Source organism: Acipenser ruthenus, chromosome 25, assembly GCF_902713425.1.
Source record: "Acipenser ruthenus chromosome 25, fAciRut3.2 maternal haplotype, whole genome shotgun sequence".
Lineage (NCBI taxonomy): Eukaryota > Metazoa > Chordata > Actinopteri > Acipenseriformes > Acipenseridae > Acipenser > Acipenser ruthenus.
This window is the reverse complement of record NC_081213.1, coordinates 20,421,579-20,444,150: the sequence shown is the minus strand read 5'-3', so window position 1 is coordinate 20,444,150 and position 22,572 is coordinate 20,421,579. Positions and strand designations below refer to the sequence as shown.

Genomic DNA, 22,572 nt, shown 5'->3' with positions numbered 1-22,572 from the left:
TAGGCTTCAGTTTCTCTTCTGTCAACAGACTAGTTATGACGTTTGTTTATCCAAACTGTACAGTACCAATTTTATCACAGGAAAACAGAATTTGAAATCCAATTGAAAGTGAATTGCTGATAATTTATAATGATAATGATAGTAATACTGACAGGCTCTTACTGACAAGCAGCCTATTATCTGCCTCCTCTGTACATTTCAAAGCTAACACCAGTTGTTTTTAACTATCTTGATCTCTGAATCCTTGGAAGTGAAATACCTGACAGCAAGGCCATCGGAATTCCCTCGGAGGGGTGTGAGAGTGTGGCTGTGCTTCTAATCAACAACCATGGAACAGTCATTGTGTCTGATAGACAGACTCTGGGATCACTTCGCTTCTCTTTTAAAGACCGTCCACCACTATATACTGACCCCCTCAAAGTCAATTAATATCACAAGAATGCTTTCATGTGAATAAAATATTGCACTATAAAGTACTGCCAAGAATCTGGTACTGTACTTTCTCTTTCTAGACATTTCTATAGATTTTAAAGCCATACCTCTCAAACTGGGATTTCAGTGTGGTTTCCAAGTATCTGCATGTGTCCAGTATGTGTTAATGTGTGATTATCCACAGCTTTAAGACACTCAAGCACTAGAAAAGTTTCGACAATCTGTGTGCACCTGTATTTGCAAATATAAGCACAATTATTTGAGTAAAATACTCAATGCAGGGCTTAATATGCTACTGTAAGTAATGAGTGTGCATGTCGTCAGATAACTTAAGTAAGAAAGAAAAGAAATATTTGACCGCACCACTCCAATTAAAAGTCAGTGGATCATAAATGTAAATGAGAAGTGTGTTTAGGCACTTTTGTTTAATGTTAATTAATTACAGCTATTGCTCTGGGCAATTGTGAAGGGGTCCCTGTATTCCCATCAGAAGCTGAATGCATATTCCTTAAGCTTGCACAGTACCAATGTACTGGGATGAAAATATATGCATGTCCACCTCATTACATATCAAACATTGGCTTCAGTTAGCCCTCTCCAAAATGAGTAGTTACTATCCTGGGAAGACAAAGGACAGTAGGAACTGTTATATTAAAGGGTCGATCATTGCAATACTATGAACATCTACATGGCATCTACAATCCTGGAAATGTTGCTAATCATGTACTAGTAGAGATGATATGCATCAAGGACACCAACAGTGGTTTTCCAACAGACCAGTTTTCAGTGACACCTTCCCATTTCGAAAGATCCCAAATGGCCCCCTGTGCTCACTACACGTGTTTCCATAAGTGGAGCAGCGATCATTTGCATTTGTGAACAGCGCTTGTGAATGCACATGTCTGCATTTTAAGCAATTCCTATCCCACTGCCACCTCCTACTGAGCAATGAGAAGGAAAGGTTAAGCTATAGTATTGTCAAACAATTTTCTTTTTATCTTTCAATCGTTTTTTATGATTCAATGAACTCCCCTTTTGGCCATACACCGCCCGTACTGCATATAAATTGAACACAGTGTGAGAAGTGACAGTCTGGAGGAGCTTTCAGAGGCTGCTGTAGCACAACAGCAGCCCCATTCATTTTTATTTGCAGTCCAGTGTCTAGCATTAAAAAATAATCACTTGAAAAAAAACTAAAAATAAACAAGCACCCGTCAGACAGCAACAACCCCAAGGCTTTCAGATGCAGCTTGACGGCTAGTGTTATTCAGTCACATGCTGGGAATTGTAATCCCTGCCCTCTTTACCTTAACAACCTGAGACTCAAACTGAGCAAGCATTTTATAGGGTTACTAGGCAATCCATTTGTCCAACACACTAGCGGTACAAGCAAGACAATCTAACACTTCTGCCCTTATTTTTGGACTGTACCAAGTCAGGGGGAGAGAAAATCAATGCAAGAATGCAGGACAAGGTTAAATGATATTATCTTATTTAGGAGACTGTTAGACTCAAAACAATAAGCGTCATTTTTAGTGTGTCAAAGGTACCAGGTCCAATTCCAGGTGTCAGGCCTCAATCTTCCTCAGCTCTGAAGTTTTCTGTCATTGCAAACATTGTATTTTGATTAGTATTTGGCGATAGTTTTAAAGGACGCTCCCTGAGTTAAGAAGTTTATAAAACGTTCAGCAGAATCGTACAGATAGTATCACTTGGGATGGAAATGTTCAAAAAATGTTTGCTATTGCGGCTAAGGGCTAGCATTGATTTTCGTTTCTTTTGTCTGTGCTCAGGTATCCCGGAGGAGAGTCACTCTAAATCATGCTCTATCTGTGTCCGCATAGATCAGAAAATGACAATCACAGCATACTGCGACTTTCACAAACACGAGAAAGTGGTATTAAAAGGGACAAATCATTTTAGAGTCACATATACCTCATTCCGAATGCACAAAAAGAAAAAAAAAAATGTGTATAAAAAACAATATCCTTTTTTTAAAATGTGCAACAGTGTGAGCTCATATTGAATACAGTATTCTGGTGGTTTCTGATTCATTATAAATTATTACCTCATACAAAAAAAAGACTTCAATTAATGTAACCAGGTTCATAAAGAAAGCTGATGTGTTATCAATGTAGTTTCAAAAAAGATAAAATGGTTATCTGTGAACATGAAAATACAGTATGTGAAAAATATATCTGCAGATTGATTTCCATGTGTATCGAGGATAGTCCACAGGAACGTTATTAACAGCAAATGTTATTCCCTGCATGTGAACTCTAACACCAGGGGACTATACCCCAGGACAGGTAAAAAGAAAAACAGCTTGGGGAGCTTTTTAATATTTTAGTCTGGAACAGAACTCCTTAGAATTATGTTTATTTATGCACAAGCATCTCCCTTACATTTACTAGCTGTAAGTATGAAAAATAATATTTATTTGTATATTTTATCTATCTTTATATGGATATTCTTTAGTATTGTATTTTTAAATCAAAATGTCAGCTGTGTACAGTATACTGGTAAGCAAATATGTGCTGTATATATAAAGTATTTTTGAGTACTTTATTTCTTTATTCAGTTCTATACTATTATCCTTATCATTTTTCAAAATGACCATAAAATATGAAAGAATAAAAGATCAATTCATGCCTATGCAAATTCTTTCTATGGGACCCTTTACACTTAAATCAGCTAGGGATTAAGCCAACCATATAAGATATTAAAAACTGCCAAAAGAAAGACAAAATGATTACTGTATATTGAATGTTATGATTAATCCCTACAGTTACAGACTCCCACTCCTTTTAATGTTCAGTATTTGTCTGCTGTTTAACATCAGGACAAAGTACTGCTTTTAAAGGCAATTTCATGACAATACCTGCCTTTTTAGAAAAGGTTCTACACAGGTAAGAGTTAAATATATCCAGCTACTGTATGCAAAGTGACTCTCGCAAGTTTTTCAGTATCCAGGGCAGGCAGCATGCAAAAAACATGTAAATTTAGGCACCAAAGCCTGTTGACCAGAAGGCCTTTGACTGCCTTAGTAAATAATATCAAACGAGAGGCAAGTGGCTGCAAACCGGAACTCCTGAAAGCAATCTTCACAGACACTGTTGAGGGAAGGTGCTCTTTGTTGCTAGGACCTCTGTTTGGGTCTTAGCTTGAGTTCCCTTATTGACCCAGGTCAAATCACTAATAATCCTCCCATTGTCGGCACTATGATCGGAATACATTGGAAAGCGCATATTCAAAACCAGAAGTCAAAATACATGAGGATTAGTTTCATGACAGCATCGTATGGCTGATATTATTTTTATTCATGCTTAAAACACATGAGCTATTTGAGTTTGTAAGTTTATCATTTTTTTACTTTGACAAACGGACAAGAATTTCCTTATGGAGCAAACAAAGATACCATTACATCTCTGCCATGTCTGTTGGGTATTTTATATGAGTTCTATTTTGGGTGCTGCATATACTGTACATATGGTGCTGTGTACTATTTCCAATAAGCTTTTTTTATGAATTAATTAGATAGAAAAAAGAAAAACAGGCTTGTTAAGCATTAAAGGCAATTATATAAAATAAATAACTAGAAATATAAAACTTCAGGTCAATTAAACCAAATTCTACCATAGTGTTTCCTCCATTTGTGTACATAAACCATGGTTATTGAGAAAACAGTGCAAGCAATGCATGCAAGAAGAGCTTTGTGAGAATGTACAGCATTTTTTTTTTTTTTTTTTTACCTTTTACCTCATTTTTTTCCATGTGGAGGATGATCTTGACAAATAACCCTGTTTTAATTTTAAAGCTTGTTTCAGGGGCTTTCCAACAAAAAACTATTGAAGTTAGCCATTAACGTATAAGGTCGAGTAACCCCTGTCCACTTAAGCTGGAATTACCCATATGTCTGAGACATTTTAGTATTTTAATATACTTTTAATAATCATTTCATTGATTAACTCTTGTAATGACTGCGCGCACGTAACAAACACATTAAATCTCATGGTAGTCCGGTTGAGCAAAGGAGCCCCTTAAAGGGTGGGGGCCCTAGACGGCCGCCTCGTTTGCCTTGCCTTAAGGCCGGCTTGCCCCCATCTTGCCTACAGGTATTAACTAGAGTTTGGTCAAATAAATATGACGGTAGCTTTGTGTTTCTTACCCCTCTGAAGGCTTACTATACTGTGCCACGTGTACCTCTAAAAATGAAGGATCCCTGTCCTGTAAAGCGAGGTAAGCTCCAGAGATGAAGTGGATCAATTTGCACTCATTGCTTATGGAAATATTATGAACAAAATGCAGCCAACAGAGTAAAACAAGCAATAAATTGATACATTGAGCCCTTCTGGGACACCCAAGTTGCCAGATCTGTAGTCAAGGGCAGCAGCGCATATTATCATCCATTCATTTTGTGAAATATCAATTCATTGTGTTGGCAGGCAGGCTGGCTGAAATACAATGAGACTGTTGAGTGCACTTCACATCCCTGAGGAACCTCATTCACAATATTTTCAAATCTAGATCGAACATGGCATCTTTTCTTTCAAAACGTAATGCATCTTTTCTACGAAATGCAGTCAGGCTGCCAGCTTTAAAAACGTTTTTTAAAAGTCTCTGTTTAGTTAATTACTAATAATCACTTAAAGAAATCCATACACTACAAGAGAATACTGAGTATTCTGACAAGCCTGAATCCTTTATCACTGGCTGGTTTTTGCATAGTGTTGCTATCACATGCTGAATGAATACAATTTGGTATTGTCCGCCATAAACTGGATTGGAAATAAAATGAGACATACCCATGTTCCAAGTGAATATGAAGGCCTTACCTGTGATGTCTGTCTGTCTGTCCTCAGAGTCCTCCTCCTTCTCTTTCTGCCTGCGCTCTGTCTCCCTCATCTCTGGCACATAGAAATCCCCCTGCCTGGCCAGCGGGCAGATGTAGTAAATCAGGTCACCTCGGTAGAGCTCAAGAAAGGGATGGGCACACAACTTCCGTTCCTTCAAAGAAGAGGGGAAGAAAAGGAGGATCTTATATGAAATTGCTCTCTTAAAAACACCAAACAGAGGCAAGAGTAAAATGTGCTGTACAGATAAATAGAGAGAGTCTTAACCCTTTGCTGTCCTATGTCGGACCTGGTCCAACATTGCAATTATTCCTATCCGGTCCACTGTCTGACCCTGTCCGACATCATCAAAAAGACGCGAAAAACAGGTTTCTAGTCGTTTTTTCTCCGGAAAAAGCCGAGAAAACCATTCAATGACCGAGTGGGAGCGACAGGAGCCGAGACAAGCCGGAAAAAAGGGCGTATCTCATGCATAGTCATACTTGCCCCTGGCATCAGATAACGGCGGCCATAAGGGAACAAGCTGCCTGCTACTGAATCAGCGCACAGAGAGTATCACAGACATTTGCAGAGCTTTTTTGAGAGGTTATAGTAATAAAATAATGACTTGGATCGCATTATTGAGGAATTTGGTGATAAAACGAGTGATCAGGAGATGATTGATCAGTATGTACGACTATTATTATTATTATTTATTTCTTAGCATATGTGAAAGCCATAGCTAACGAAAGGGTGGGGCGGGGCTGGAGATGCCTAGTGAGTGCTTTGTTGATATGTAGGGCCTTTTAAACCTGTTGACTGTGGAAAAAAAATACTTTTAAACAGCGCGTCTAAAATTAACTGCGCGTGTGAAAATAAATTGGACCTGACGCGCCTGACACAGACTTAATAAATAAACTGCAAAGGGCTAATGGTGAACAGGTACACACAGTGTTCTGTATTAAGCAAAATCCAACATCGGTTTGCATATTTATGATATTTTGTTGTTGTTTCTTTGGACAAACTACAATGGTATCTAACTAAATTTCTTGACCAGTTTATCTTTTAAGAGCTGGCCTGCATACCAGTGCAACTGGTGTGTGATGGGACGTATTGTAACTAGATGTGTTCAGTAGAGTTCAGCACAATGACCCTGACCTCCCACCATCTCAAAACATCGTACCCATCGATACCCAGCATGTTACCAGCTGCCAGCCAGTGGACTCTTTGCTGTATTTCCAGTTCGCAAATCATGACAGCAGCTGTTTCCGGCTTGTTTGTTATTTTACTTCTTTACTCTTGTCTAACCACAAGATCTCGAAGGAAAGCTGTTAGTGCAAATAAGAACCTGTAACGGTTGGGCAAGCTTGCTCTCAAAAAGTCTAAAGATTACATTTCAAGGGGCTATTTCCCAAGCTTTTGACATGTTTTCAATCAGTTAGGTTGGGGTGGAAGGACTGGTTTTATATTTATTTATATGTTCCCTTTGTTCACTAGCCACTTGTACAATGCCATTTTTGATCTTTAGTAATGGGCAAATGTTGACATGCTTATGTTACTGTTAGAAATGTGTTTGGGTTTGGTTTAATAAATAGTGAATCAAGCTCTCTACAGGGTGTCCTGCAGGTTCTGCTTTGTGACCATAATATTGTAACCAAGTTGCTGGAAGCAACCGAAAGCTTTGGCATCCTGACTGTATAAATGCGACTGATAATGTATAGATTATCTGATAATGCTTTCCTGCATAATATTTGGGCTCAGCACATCTCTAATGATACCCCCTTCTGATTTAAAATCTCCCAGACTCCCAATGTGTTTGAAAGGTATTATTTAATGCATGAGCTGGGTACCCTTTCCTGCTGCATCTGAATTGAATGAATCTGAATAAAACCCTGTTGTTCTTTTTGTTAGTTTTTTTTTCAGAAGAGAAACCCCCTAGAGAGACCACAAGCCTGCTTCCTGTTCATTAACCTTTAATTTAGTACAAATTTGTTATGCGGCACACACTGCCGATTACAGGGCTAATAACTGGCTATTGGAATATACTGCATACATTTGCACCAGTACACGGTTTTTCAGGGGTGTATTTTAATCAGACCCAAAAGTCATGACAGAAATCAAATAAATAGATAGAATACAATTGATAGACTGAGATAGAAAGATAGATACCACTGTGACTAAAAATGCTGTTGTTGTGTCAACACATTTAGAGGACGATAGTTGTTAATTGCAGTTACTAGGCCTGACATTTTCTTTAAAAAAAAAAAAGACAGATTTTGACCCTACCTTCTGATTCATTCAAAATAAACAAACTGGAATGAAAGTTGAGAGAGAGAGAGAGAGAGAGAGAGAGAGAGAGAGAGAGAGAGAGAGAGAGAGAGAACGCTCATATAAGTAATTTCCATTTCATCTTTCAAAACATCCAGAATTTCAAACCATAGCCATATGTTTATTATCAGGTGCAATCTGTTTTATTTACATGCAATTGACATCTAAACATAATTTGGAGCTTCTTGTCAGCTGTAATTATGTTCAATCCCTTAAATATGGTGTTCGACAAAAACTTCATGTGCACCCAACCCCAAAGCAGAACTGTCAAGCTGTTTTTGGCTGAAAGAGCCAGGCAGATTATGGGTTATTATTTAGTTAGCTGAGTGAAAGGTAGCAAAGAAATTGAAAAGGGGACAAGTTTATTTATAATTAAACTAAGAAGCCGCTTCAGCATTTGTGTGCTAAACCTTAGTTTTAACTGTGCCTTTGACCAAAGCCAACCATTTGTCCTTGTATTCTTTTCAAACACATCAGCTCCCTTAAATGCTTTGTTTTTAAATTTTAAAAAAGCCATATTCTAAATCTTAAAGAGCCTTTTGACTTAAGAGCCATTAACTGGACAGTTCTGCCCTACTGGAAGCTCACGTTTCCTTTAATAAATAAAGGTTTGAAGGCAACTATGTGAAAAATGTGTCTTGAACAATGTTTAATAATATGGTATAGGGCGTAGAGTTTCAATGAAGGCACAGTCTGTCTACTGGAGTGACTGGCTTAATGTATTTTAGGATTAGGGCTGTGCACACCATTCAGATTTTACTTTCCCTTCATGATTCTCACCAAACTGCTCAAAGAGTGGGCGTTGTATATGCAAGGCAAGAAAGAGAACTATGCAAAAAGAAAGGAAAATAAAAACAAGCATAATAAAGAAGTGACTTCAGCAGTGGCACTGCATTCTTTGAACACTGACGTTCAAAATACGTTCGCAATATGAAAAAAATATGCATTCGTAATATGCATTATTTATTACAATATGTACTAAGAAATAATGTATATTAAAAGAATAGCAAAGAATGCAATTTAAAAAAAGGAATCTGTGTTCCTCTCTCTGATTTCTAAATAGCCTCAGAAGACCATAATTATCGTTTTAAATAACCTGCAGTTTGGTAGTTTAGAGTCCTTTTTGCCCACAACAGTGGTCCCTTATTTTCCCATCACTTTGGGGAATTGGGGATTGGGATGAGGATAGGCTTTGAGGCATTTTATTTCCTTCAAAATGCCAGTTGTGAGTTGCTAGGAGACAGCTTGAGTTTTCACATCTACACAATATAAAGTTTACTTCAGGATGAAATAAATATGCGTTTTAATGGAGAGGACGGCAAACCAGTTGGACTATGGATGGTAGTTTCATAGATTTAGAGGGAGACTATTGCCCTGAGGTTTTTAACAAAGCGTTTAATAAAAGTAGACCAGTCATATCGCAGTGTGAAATGTATTTCTAATGTCACTTGATGGAAATGTTTCTGTGGTAATGACTCTGAATTCAGCTGAATTATGGAAAAAAAACACAGTGGAGCAGAGAGCTGCATCACCAGCTCTATAGGTTTACTATAACTTACTAAAGGAACTGAAACATTGCTGGTCATGTATTCAGTAACCCATACTGGTGGCTTTGCATCTATAGCCCAAACACCTGGCCATAGAACTAATGTATCACTCTAATTTTCAATACAGTGCTTACTTTTGTCATCTGCCTTGCATATCATAAAAAGGGAAATGCTGAAAAACGTGAATGAATTAACAGCCCTTATACAGTAAAATATGTAATAGTACAATTTACTGTCAACTTGGTCTAAATGAATCACATTTGTGAATTATCGAAAAGTGAAATATCGAGAAAGCACTGTACTAAACTACCCAGATCCCTGTTGGAAACGACTGCATTTCCATGAGACACATTTGAACTCCAGGGATAGCACCAATCTGGGTCACCTTTCCTCAGGCCCTGATGACAGACTTTTGGAGCAACAGCTGTTGTTTACCATTCACCACGCAGTGTGGTCTGGGCCTCCCCGCTGACTCCAGTCTAGCTCCTGGCTGCTGAGAGGTGGGAGATGTTCAGTCCCTTCTGCTTTTTATAGTGCAGCCCCTCTGGTCATCTCCATGAGTCCTTTTCTCTCCAAGCCAAAAATGAGGAAGCTGGCCAACTAAAGCTGGGTTTCCACTGTCAAGTGCTGCTGTGCTCAGATTCTCAAATAGATTATTGTTTCCCATCATTCTAGTTCAGCCAACAATTTAAAGTAAAAATGCCCTCATATTCATGCAATATTTGGGCAGTGGTAAAATTCAAGCAATCTCCCGTAATGTAGGTTTTATATATTTTTTTCAAAGTACAACTTTTAAAGAAGCATTTATGTTAAAAAGCTCTTTGTTTCCGTATTGGTCTCCAGATCACCGACATATAATGATGATGATGATGATGATGACACAGCACTCATAGATAAGGTTGAACATTACAGAGTATTCTAATAACAAGCTCTGCTACATCAAAGCAGTGAACCATTTCAAAAACCAAAACCAACTAACAACAACCTAATGCACTGTTTGAATTCCCTTAGCAAAAAAGTTTGCATACTGTACCTATTAGTGAAAGGTTCACAATCTGCACATTTCTGGGACTGTCTATCCATCCATCATCTATTTCTATAGTACTCTGCAGCATATCTCACGCTGTGTCTCAATGGATTCGTGCCTCTTCTTCAGCAGTAGTCACACAGTATTGGGAGTGTACTCAAAACCTCCCAGAGCCATCTAATTGTGTAACTAAGTAATAGTAAATTGCACTGCAGGCAACAATTCCAATAGATGATTCATCCCTGTACAGTATTCTATAGGGCAGGTAGCATGTGGTCACAAGTGTGAATACAGTAGGTGACCCATGTATAAAGGCTGATGAGTTATCTGATACACAGTATGTGTAACGATAGGTTCTCAGAGCCCCACACTAGTAAAGCTTGCTGTACTATTAGTTTTTTTCTTGACAGATTCATCAACACTCTCCTGCACCACGAAGCAAGGCTGCTTGAGAAACTCCCATGAGACGCTGTCCAAGGTGCTGAAAGTCAGCAGCAACCTCAATATACTGAGTTCTTCTATTCATCTTTTTCCTACAGCAGATTAATAATAAAAAAAGTGTACTATATCTAAAAGATTTCTAAGAATTGTACACACATACATAAATTACAAGCATTGATAGTTCTAGTGTCATTTTTTTATTTTATTAAACACTACAGAGTATTTTTTTTTTAAACCGGATCTTGTTGTAGAATTTATATTGCACTGATTAAAATCCAACTACAGAATAACAGGCCACACAGGCTTATATTAACTTTGCACATGTTAACGTTTAGCTTTCTTGAATCTTTCATTAGGCTCAGTCATTATTACTGTTCTTGAATAATTAATATCTGTACTGCAGGGTTGCCTCCTCAAGGGCCTTTTCAGGTAAGCAAAGAGCAGAAATGTTAACAGATCATAATAAACTTGATAAGATGTTTACCCTCTTTGCTGTAATTGCACTCTTCTGCTTTGGCAGACTCATTTCTTTGCAGCTTGCACAAATAACTAGCATCCCCCACTGGACCAATAACTGTACATGGTTTCTTGTTTTAAAGGTAGTTCTGCCATAACTGATGAAACATTTAGACCAAATAAGAATACATGTAATTGGAATGTCGTGCATCATGAATTTCAATGTAATTAAGAGCTGGTTTGGTGGTTCAAGTCTTGTTCCTTATAGGAATACCATTAGCCCAGGACAGTATTGTATCACCTGGTTTCTTGCATGACCCCTTACTGAATCACTAAATGCTCTCTACTTTCTGTTATGAACTTCAATTTATTGTATACCCTCTAGTTGTGCTCTGTGTGGAATGAAAATTAACTTGAATTTCACCGTACTTTTCTCAAAAGATTTCCCTTTCAAACCCGTTTACAGCCTGAATGGGATACTTTGCCTTAAACAAAAAGAGACCATCTATCTAGCATGTTTGTTTCTCCTCTTCCTCTCACTGACCCTCAAGGCAAATGGCTCTAAGAGGCTACTATGCTCCAGTGTGTGTACAAAGTACAGCTGTATCTGGGCATGCTCAAGGCAACTGCTAGTTAACTTTCCAAGCTACTGGGAATGTAAAGCCTCACAGTGAACTCTCACTGCACCAGCAGCCGGTGATAAAACACAACTGGATTATAATGATGGACATGCTTCTGGGTGCATGTATACAGTGCCACCAAGTTCATTCACAGCTATTAATACATTTAGATCCATGTACGGGTAAGTCAGTTGTCTGTGCTGCTGTAGGAGCATATACACCCAGTCTAAATTACAATCAGACTGTGTAGCAAAAATTATTTTTCCTGTCAGCATTTTAACAAAATGTTTTGAAACCTACTACAGGTCTTGGCATTACAGCACTTGAATAGAAAATACAAGGGGAGCAAGCACTCAATTCTAGCCAACGGCACCAAGTCAAAAGCACCGATTCCTTCATTTACTGTTTGTGTATATGGTCAACCATGTGAAAGCACTGTTTTCTGTACCCTTTTTCAGTTGTTTGTCACTGTCCCAAGAGGGTAATATCACAATGAGTACTACTAAATTAAATTTGATGACAAAATAGTAATCCCTTCTTATGTACAACTTCAATCAAGTGCCCTGGAATATCCAAGAAGACTCGAGCTTGTTTTTTCGTTGTTGTTAAAGGACAGCTTCTCTGAAAACCCAGCATCCCTCTGTGTAGATTCAGTGGTTGACAGAGCATTTCCCGGGTGTCTCCTTTCAGTGTTACGTTCCAAAAAAATGTTGTTTAATGTAGCCTAGGCAAAAACAAACAAGGAGAGATACTGCATGAATCTCTTGATAGAGTGCAGTGCATGCTACAGGGAGGTTAGACAATGTTCTCTGATGTAAAATTAAAAATTATTTTGGTAAAAGCTTAATTTGTAAAACACAGCACTGTTGCTTTAAACAGCTAAATTTCCTGGCCATAACAGTTTTTCAGCCTTCAAGTAAATCATTCTAAGTGATTCAATCTTGGTTAGTAGTTGTTTCTATTTTGACTGTACAATATGTGTGTCTGATTTATATCATGTTGTCAGTGATAGTGAAAGCCGCTGAGTCTGTATGCTGGACTTTTAATAATGCCAAGCGACTCACCTGTGATCTGTCAGATTAGTGTCAGTTTGAGTCCTAACTACTGTGTTCTAGCTTCATTATGATAATTGCTTCTATTTTTGACTACTCCTTGCTTAATAAAAGAGAGACGTTAATCTAGTTTAATTAAGATTCAGTTTTATGGATAACCTTAAACTGTACACATGGATTTTACTGATATGGCCAGCATCTTCACATCCCATTTTGGCATGACAGTCATTCTCCTTTGGGATACACACTTTGTTTCCAACAAAAACAGACATCTCCAACTGCAGCAGTCCCCAATGCACACCACAGCTTGGAAACAATTAATGATTACCTGGGAATCTCAGCTCCCTAAATCAGAATAATTCCTCATATGCTAAAGCTCTCCTCGCCCTTGTCCCTGATTCAGAAAGACTATGATATTCAGACCTTATCCTATATATCTATAAACCTGTATAATTCAGATAGAGACCAGATGAGAGAACTGTTACTTTTAAAAACATACAGAATACTAAAGACAGCACACCATAATACACATTTCAGTACAATTGTAACTGATGTATCATTGTCCATTTTGTAGACTTTTTTTTTTACTTCACTAAAGTATAACATTTCTGTTTTCCACTTAAAATGAATACCTACATTTTCAAATTATGCCCAGCAGAGATACTGTACAAGGTAAGGTATCCAAAAACAGGAAAACAACAGGAGTGATAACATCCCCATTTGGAATACGTTTTTCTTGATCATGTTCCGTTGAGTTTCTGTGTGTGAAGTAACGTGGTCTTGTGGTCCCATCACTAATGCAGTTGGTTCTGAAACGCAGGTCTCCAGTCAGTCAATGACATGTGAAATATACCCCTCTTGACTGTATTTGCCCATTCACCTCATGGGACTTGAGACCTCAGAGTAAAGTGACTATAGCACTCTCTTAACTAAAGACTTCATAAATCGGCAGACAAAAAAAAAAAAAAATAGAACATGTGCAGTATTTTTAACAACCACTGGGGGAAGAGTATAGCAATGTGACAGGTTCATGGTTACACTTTGGTGACCCAAACACACTTGAAGAAATGACTGAAAATTGTATTATGATTTTTTTTTTTTTTAAATTTCACCAGGACGTGGTGACAGAAACAAAAACAAAGTTGCCCTTCAACCCATTTTAAACAGTTGAAGTGGTTGAATAATGCATATGAAAGGCTTGTCATTAATGTAGTGCTGTTCTCTCCCAATGAAATCTCCAGAGGTCGTCTTTCAAATCATCATTTCAGAGGAGATTAAATGCCTAAATGAAAATGATACCAAAGAAATGCATTATTAATAGCTGATAAATGGGTTGCATATATTTAATAATCTCTCTGAGGGCTGTTTGCCTGTTATGCTGCCTGATTTTTCTTTTCCTGCCAACAATGGTTGACTGTTAACTTCTATACTGTAACAAGTCTAGTTTAAAAATATGCAGCTAATTGATGGGGTGATTTTGCATCAGCATGACAGCACGAGTACATTTTGTTACCCCTTTGCCAAAAAAATTAATGACACTGAAAAATGCTTCACCGTTGTATATTCTGAGGCTGCTGAGTAGAATTGGTTCTAGAAAGCTAAATTCATCAGCCGCTACAAGCTTTACACCTGATGCATCATTCAGTTGTCAGAACTACTGTTTGGGTATCATTTTGTAATAACATCACCTCATAGTGCCAAATTGTGATTTGCACATGAGGCAAAACGTAAACCCTATCACCATACACAGATGTGGCAGAGTGATGTCCAAGTTTGCTTTTTTTGTGCAGAGGTGTATTTCAAAAGGCCAGGTACCTACACAATACTTTAACTACTGAACTGTAGGCTACCTCAGTCAAAATGTGACTTTTTAAAATGAAATGCACTTCAGTACATGCGATTGTTGAAACTATGTATTTTCAATGTACTTTGCACCTATTTGCTATACACAAGGATGATTCCTCTGTCTTAATATTTCACATTTCAAATTTCTAAGAAAAGCACAAGCATGTGTCAGAAGCTGGAAGGAATACTATGATGTTAATTGTGACCATAGGGCGCTAAAATGAAGCACCCATGTCATGCATTCATTTATTATAACTTGAGACAACGATTTGCTAAAGGACTTCAGTAAAGATGGCTGTGTTTGGGACAGAACCTGACAGGGTTCATCTTCTTGGGTGATACATGTCTTCACTGAACAAACTATGTGGCAAACTAATAAGTATTGACAGCACATTGCTTTATGTTGAAGTTGACTGTCTCTTTGCATACTGATAAGAGATCTGTGCACCAGCGAAAGGCTACTTTGGGACTCTTTCCAAATTCCCCAGGATCTTTGCATTATGGAAATCCTAGACAGGGTTTATAGAAATGCAAGGTGACAGGACAGAAGTGAGAACTCAGGCACGGCTGTTTGGTATTGTGCATACACAGTGATTTAAAATACAAGTTCAAAAGGATTTATCAAGGCTGATAAGCAACTCAAGGTAATGACAGATGACTATGACTCCCGGCATTAGCTCTTAGTATGAGAGGTCATGAGTTTCTATTTGAGTTATAAAAAGTCAAGTTGGGAAATGACCTCACTCTGGGGCTGCAGCAAGCATTAAAACTGTCTTGCACCAACTGTATACGCAGGTACTGCCATTCTCAATGAAATACAATCACTATAATTTCAGTTCTAAATATGGAACTCCAACATTGGTAACAAGAATATCTTAGAATGTCCTAGAGAGCAACAGTGAGGCTTTAAAGCAGTAACCCGTGGACAATTTAATGATTAGTTGATTCCCAAGACTACAAACACGAGGACTAATTGATTTGAAGTGTAAACTGCATTTAGGGCCACCAGGAATAACATATCATGCCACATGACCTGAGGGCTCCTTGACAGATCTGGGGTAGCCGGACACAAAGAAAAGCTTCTAAATGCCCTTAAAAAATCAACTATGGTAAATTCTATCTGCAATTTGCCATGTTTTTACTGTGTATTATCATCTTTTACCATACTCCTCTGTGATTTACCATGCTTCCCTGCTTCCACTTTTTATAAAGACTGTACTGCTTGCATCAAATCTGTCATCCTTTACCCTTGACTTATCTATGCTGAATTTTTGCAACTGTCTTGGAACAGCGTTATGTGCGTGCAGGGGAGATGTCATTTAACCCTTCCACAGGTAAATAAAGAGATGATGTTTTCCAACATAGCCAACATGTATCTTGCAGCTACCACTCTGGAAATCCAAAAATAAAAATAAAAACAAGAATCTGATTATTTCCTGTCAAAGCAGTGGACACTTTTATCCAAATTGTATATGAAATGAGACCAGTGTTTCAATGAGAACAGTCATTTCATTCCAGGACGGACCTCGGTAATACTAGATAATTGATTACCCGTGACACAAAATCTTGATGAGCCATAAACCCAATTTTTACAAACCATTTGAATAATTTATTTAATAAGGTAGGACCAGCCAAGAACAGTGGGGGAGGAGGGGTCTAATTTAAACCAGCTTGTTTTTATTGTGTGCTAATTGTTGCAAATCTACTTTAATTTGGTTCAAAATACACCAAATACTAAACTCCTTCTGTTAGTACTGTGATTATGTAACTGACTCCTACACACTTCCACAAACGCCTACATACCTGCGCATTCAATATGTAAGAATTCCTAGTTCAATATCTTTTAGGGAACTTATGTGATTTAATGAGACGCTCTCACTCTCTTACACACACACGCACACACACGAACACAAAAATACAACCCTAGCCTTTATAAAGGGACAATAATTAAAAACTGTCTGCTTGTAAAAACTCTTCCTCAGGGCTGCCAGTATAATGGCTAAACCTTTTAGTGCAATGACATTTCAGAACAGAAAATACGTTCAAATGCCATTCTGCTATTAGAATGGTATGACAGATTGCTAACCCAGTCTTTGTTTGTTAATTATAATGCCTCCATACAGTGTACTCAACTTGGGAGCACAAAAAAAAAAACAGATTTGCAGGTTGTAATGCTGGTAAATTTCAAGTAAGTGCTCAAAATGATAACTGTATAGAGACTAAATAAGACTAAATACAATAACATCCAAGTCCATGGCTTTTACCTAATGAGGCTACAATAACTGACTGAATCAATGTAGAAAATATACAAATAATTTGTATTAATGATTAAGGCTTCCACCTTTAAACATGTATACAATACGCGTTAATAAAATCCATAAACTATAAATCAACTTTAAGCAGCTGACAGGTCTGTATCATTTACCCTTGATATATTTTTGTAAAATGCTGCAATATTAAACAATCTACATTTTTTTCATGAAAAGATTGGCTGTCAATGTGTTTTTTTTTTTTTTAAACATACAGTACTTGCATGCCAGCACCAGTATACAGTACAAGCTCCTGTTAAGAAACTAGAGTCCACAGTACATCTTATCAGACTCAACTTCCTGTCAAATGAATACTCAGAGGCTGGCCCGTGAAGTGCAAATTGCATTGCTGTATATCACGATACAAAGACAACATTTTAAAACAATTCATTTCCCTCTGTATTTGGATAAGGAGAACGTATTGGAAAAAGGTAGGAGATGTTCAGAGTTGTTGTTTCAAATGACGATAAATAACCTATTCATATTTCTTCAAAAGTTCGATTTTTGTAAATCTAAAGCATTTTTAATTTCCAAAATAAGATTATTTTTATTCTTAGTCTGTTTGTGTGATTTACCTGTAGATTTGCAGATTAGGAAAATACTTGGAAAACTTAAATTTGATGTAATACGCACCTGGGAGTATCTTTCAAAGTTCAATACTGAACCATTTTAACCTTTTCAGATGGAGACTTTAAAGCTTTTGGTAGCATATGGAATTATCTGCTACACTAAGGGCCCAGTTCAATTAATTTTTAGCTGGATAAATATTCATTTTATTCAATTATCATCAGTGTTCCATATTTGCTCCACTTATTGAAAGTCTATTGCATTTCCCCAAAATGTTTTAAACTCCCAGCTTTAAAGTTATTACAATGGAGGACTAAATCTTATGGTCTGGAAATTAATAAGAATTCATTAGAAGACCTGTATTAGTCTGCTCTGTCCCATACAGTGTGCTGATAAATCCGTGGGCACAGCCAATGAAAAATCGCAAATCAACATGCCGTGCCCTATTTTGAAGCAAGCGGAAAGTCACATTTTCTGAGAGGAATAATACAGTTGTAAAAATAGAAAACTAAAAACCACTACAAGGAGCTGTTAAGTTATTGTTCGCAGTAGTTTACTGCTCTTTTACAAACATTTTTTGTTTGTCTCACTTGTTTCACTTTATAATGATGGTCAGACCCAAGGGAGACAACAACAGTTCCCCCAGCTCTAATGAGCTGTGCACAAAAATGCTAATGTACAAGGAATTAGCATATAAAAGTTAAAGCTTTCCTTGGAAACATGAATGCCAGAAAGTGCTGAGGGATCCCCTGGGACTTTAAGCATAGCCAGAGGGAGAACTTAGAGCTAAGAGACCACAAATTGATTGTACACCATAAATTAGTATGCAGAACCAGGCGCAGCTCCCCCAATATTAACTGACTGTAATTTGATTTTCTGTCCGATAAGGCAAACCTTTCGTTAGCGAGTACCCAAAATTAAAACAATCTGTTTAATTGGAAGTTCCATTAAGTATTCCTGCTACTTGAGATGTGGAGTAATAAAGAAATAATTAGAATGAGAGCTATATTTAACACAAATTATCTCATGTTGAGTACAAGTACTATATGAGCAATTATTTTGACAGGTTTGAGTCAGAACCAGAAAGGAGGGAGGAAGTTAAATTCAAATGATTTTTAAGGTTACTTGAACGATACTTTCTCTATTTTAGCCCATTAAACTTTTAAAAATCCTTGATGCCTTCTGGAGTCACATAAACTTAGGGCATGTTGTGTATAACTAAAAGGGTTATTTGTTTACAGTGCTGTATATCTTCAAAACTAACGCTTCCAGTCAAACCTAATCTGAATAACTAAACTGTTCTGTATTTGTACAATTGGTAGCAATATTAACCGTCTTTAATTTAATGCAGGCACCTGTACAGTATGTTTGACTTTTTTTTTTTTTTTTTTTTTTTTTTAATTTTAGTCGTCGCCAATTATTTTTACCCCGGTTTTCACCCCAATTTAGCATGCCCAATTATTATCTGTATCCCCGGCTCACCGCTCGCAACTCCCCTGCCGACTCGGGAAACGGAGGCTGGAACACGCGTCCTCCGAAACGTGCTCCTTCCAAGCCGTCATTTTTCGCACTGCAGATCCACAGCAATGCCACCAGCCCTATAGTGCCGGAGGACAACACAGATCTGGCGGCTCCGCTGCAGAGCCACAGGCGCCCTATCGGCCACAGGGGTCACTGATGCGCGGTGAGCCGTGGATTCCCCTGCCGACCTAAGCCCTCCCTACCCGGGCAGCGCTCAGCCAATTGTGCGCCGCCCCCTAGGAACTCTCGGTCACGGTCAGCTGTGACATAGCCTGGATTTGAACCTGCGATCTCCAGGCTATAGGGCACATCCTGCGAGGAGCGCCTTTACTGGATGCGCCACTCGGGAGCCCCCCATATGTTTGACTTTGTTTTCTACAAGTTCTTGACATTGACCTCAGACTAGAGGCCCTAGAGGCTACAGGCTTTGACACTTTCCTCAATCTGAAAGGCTCCCAGACAAGTTAATTCAGGTGTTAGAAGGAATGTGCTACACAATTTGTCACCTTGGTGAACAGTAGCGAGTTTAGCCCAAATGCACTCATGCTACTGTATTAAAGCCTAGTTTGAAAACAGTACTAAAAACATAATCCTTGTGGAGCAGAATTCTGTTTGTTTGGACAACATATAACCCCACTGCTATTTTGAAAGGAGGGATGCTTTTGGTCAACCCAAAGGTTACTTAGTGGCATTGATAAAGAACACAGTGATTTACAAACTGGAATAATATTTCCAAGCAACCCTACCCAGCCAGAGTTGCACAACCCTCAACCCTTCAACCCTTCAACACCTCACACTATCATATCTGATTTCTTACAAAAAAAAATAGGAGATAGCGAAAAGTAACAGGCCAATTTAAATTGTAAATAGCATCTGATGAAGTTTAAACATGGTCACAGTCGATAACGCAGGACAGATATGACTGGCGCTCTGCAGTCTCTGGGGAAAGCAGCTGATTGGAAAAAAAAAGGATTCGTTTTCAGGAGCAGACTTTCTGTCAGCCCTAAATAATCAGACTTTTTCAAACTGTCTAACATTTCTAAATTACACCTTGGTGGTAATGGGTTCAGTATTGAGTTCTCCTTAGTTGGTCAATTCTGAATGGCTCTTTGTGTAGCGATGGCTGCTAAATCACCCAGCCTTGATTGCCCATTAGGTGTTGTTCAGATATGCAGTAAGTTTGCCAAGAAAAACAAGGTTTTCTGCTACAATGGGTACTGATTAAAGTTGGCTACAACAGTCCCCTTGACTCCCCTTGTTCGCCATATAGCAATGTAGAAGTGGTTTTCCAGATCCAGTAGAAATGTAAGTGTGACATGCTGTACATATACATGTATAAGGGCATAAGTTTGTACAGTCATGTCTAGTATAATAAAAAAATATATACGATAAAAACTATTTTTTAAAGAATACATATCTTCTGTAATATTGGGGCATATTTATCTTGGGCTCAAATCCAACACTGAACAGGTTAAAAATACTTCTCTCCACCAGCGCTTAGTGGCAAATTTGTCTGCACAAACAAACAAGAAGACTTCCCAGGGGGCCCTTTGTATTGAGTGCTGCTTCTAAAAAAGCTGTTAGGTTTAGATTGTCTTATTTGCTTGCCACAGTGTCCGATATTGTGCTCATAGTCCAAAATGATCCCTCATGACCTCTCCATCCTCTCTCGGCACACATTATCGCACACCTCTTTTTGAACTTTATTTCACCGAACAGAAAAAAATTGGAATTAGCACCCAAAGTTGTATTGCCTCTTATAAACAGTACCTGCATAGTTTGGAAATTAACAACAACAAATATATATATATATACAGTACTGTGCAAAAGTTTTGTTAATTGATAAATATAAACTATTAACATGTCTATTTTTGAAAGCATTCTTACTTTACAGCATTTTTTCACACCTGCCTAAAACTTTTGCACAGTACTGTATATATACATTTTTTGGTAAACCTAATTGACAGAGAAAAGGGAGAGGGAGCCTTTGAAACACAGCAACTCTCAAGGCAATGGAGATAATCTTTAAGTGCCAGCTAAAACAAAAATGAAAATGCTCATTAACTTGTTTCAAAAGTTTGGAAGATGAAGCTAATCAATTTGTTTTAGGCTGGCAAAGATGATGAAGTGCAAAGACTCTGTGAATTATTTTTTTCTATTTTTAATTAGCACACATTGGCTTAATGCTACTTTAACTCTTTCCTGCTTGGAAAGAGCTACAAAGAGAACAAGGCTTTGTCTCAGACATGCCAGCTTTTTATTGATGATGGTTGAACCATAAAGTACAAGTTGGTAAAAGTTTTAGATTAAATTACTTATTACTTCCTCATTATATTTCCAAGGATATTCTGAAATAAGACTGTAGCACACACTCACAATAAATGCGTCCATTCATCTGTAGACTAGCATGTAAGTCCTAAACAGGGCTTGTTTATATTAGTCAAATTCTGGTCTGTACTGTAACCACATACAAGACAACATAAGATATAAGAGAAACTTCAATATATTTAAAACAAATGTTTATAGTATTTACACTGCATTTAACTCATATAATATGGGAAACTCTGTGAATACAATTGCTTATGCAAGACTTCCACTAAGCGTGGGGTTTACATACGTAGTTGGTATATATAAAGCACAGTGGTACAGTTGAATAACTTTAGACCCAGTGCTGAACATCAGAGGCAGGGATAGGTGGAGAGTTACAGAAGGTAACTATCCAGCAGGTTTACATCAGGTAACGTGCAAGAGGAGATAACCCTGTAATGGAGTACAAAGCTGTCTGTTCTCTCAGAGCGCATTTTTATTACAATGGATAAGCCTGGCAAGACAATAGATTTCTATTGCCTTGATGGGGAAGCTTAGTTGTTAAAGTCCTGCTTGATGGGGAGAACTACTCATTACAGATCAGAGGCTGCTTTATTATATAGAAGCCACCCAAGGCTAGTCTATTTTTGGGTAGCTATCGTCTTACTGGACACGGCAGACAGGGAAGAAAATTAATAATAAACAAGACCTCTGGAAGTGCTAATTGGTGTTTATCCCCTGAGTTTTAAGACCCATGTATTTCTTAATACAGTCAGAGAGCATGAATTATAACACTGAGTCACATTTGAGACCCAAACTCCATTTCACACCTTCCAAGGTGTTCAATTCTATTTTTACCACTTTCAGAAGCACTTCTTCCCAATGTATTTTCTTTTCCTGAGCGAAAGGGGGTTTAGTTGCATTTTCTTTAGGGTGAATAGGTTGCATATTGAGTCTCAGCTGGGCTATGCACAACTAAAGGGTCCCATAACCAGTTAATCAAAAGAGCAACTAACTTGTTTCACATATACTTAAAGTACTGTGCTCATAACTGTGTTTGAATTCAGCTTCATAGTCACAACTAATCTGTGGTTTTGTTACCTTGAGCCTGTTTATGCAGAACTTGTAATGAAGTGCATGTAAACCAGTGGTGTTGTTGGTTGAAGTATCGCTGGCAAAACACAGATTACAGTGAACAGGACATGAGGTTAGATGAACACAGATTACAACTGACAGGACAGCAGGTTAGATGAATACATTTTGAGCATGGATATTTTTTCCAACTGGA

General features: G+C 37.9%; 1 protein-coding gene across 1 annotated transcript in view; it reads right to left on the bottom strand.

The window, feature by feature from the left end:
• The window catches only part of LOC117412004 (testis-expressed protein 264 homolog), a 92,806-nt gene that overhangs the window by 8,089 nt on the left and 62,145 nt on the right, over nt 1-22,572 (bottom strand). Inside the window, exon 3 of the mRNA XM_058999589.1 lies at nt 5,268-5,439. Within this exon, the coding sequence (XP_058855572.1) occupies nt 5,268-5,439 (172 nt within the window). The remainder of the gene's footprint in view (nt 1-5,267; nt 5,440-22,572) is intronic.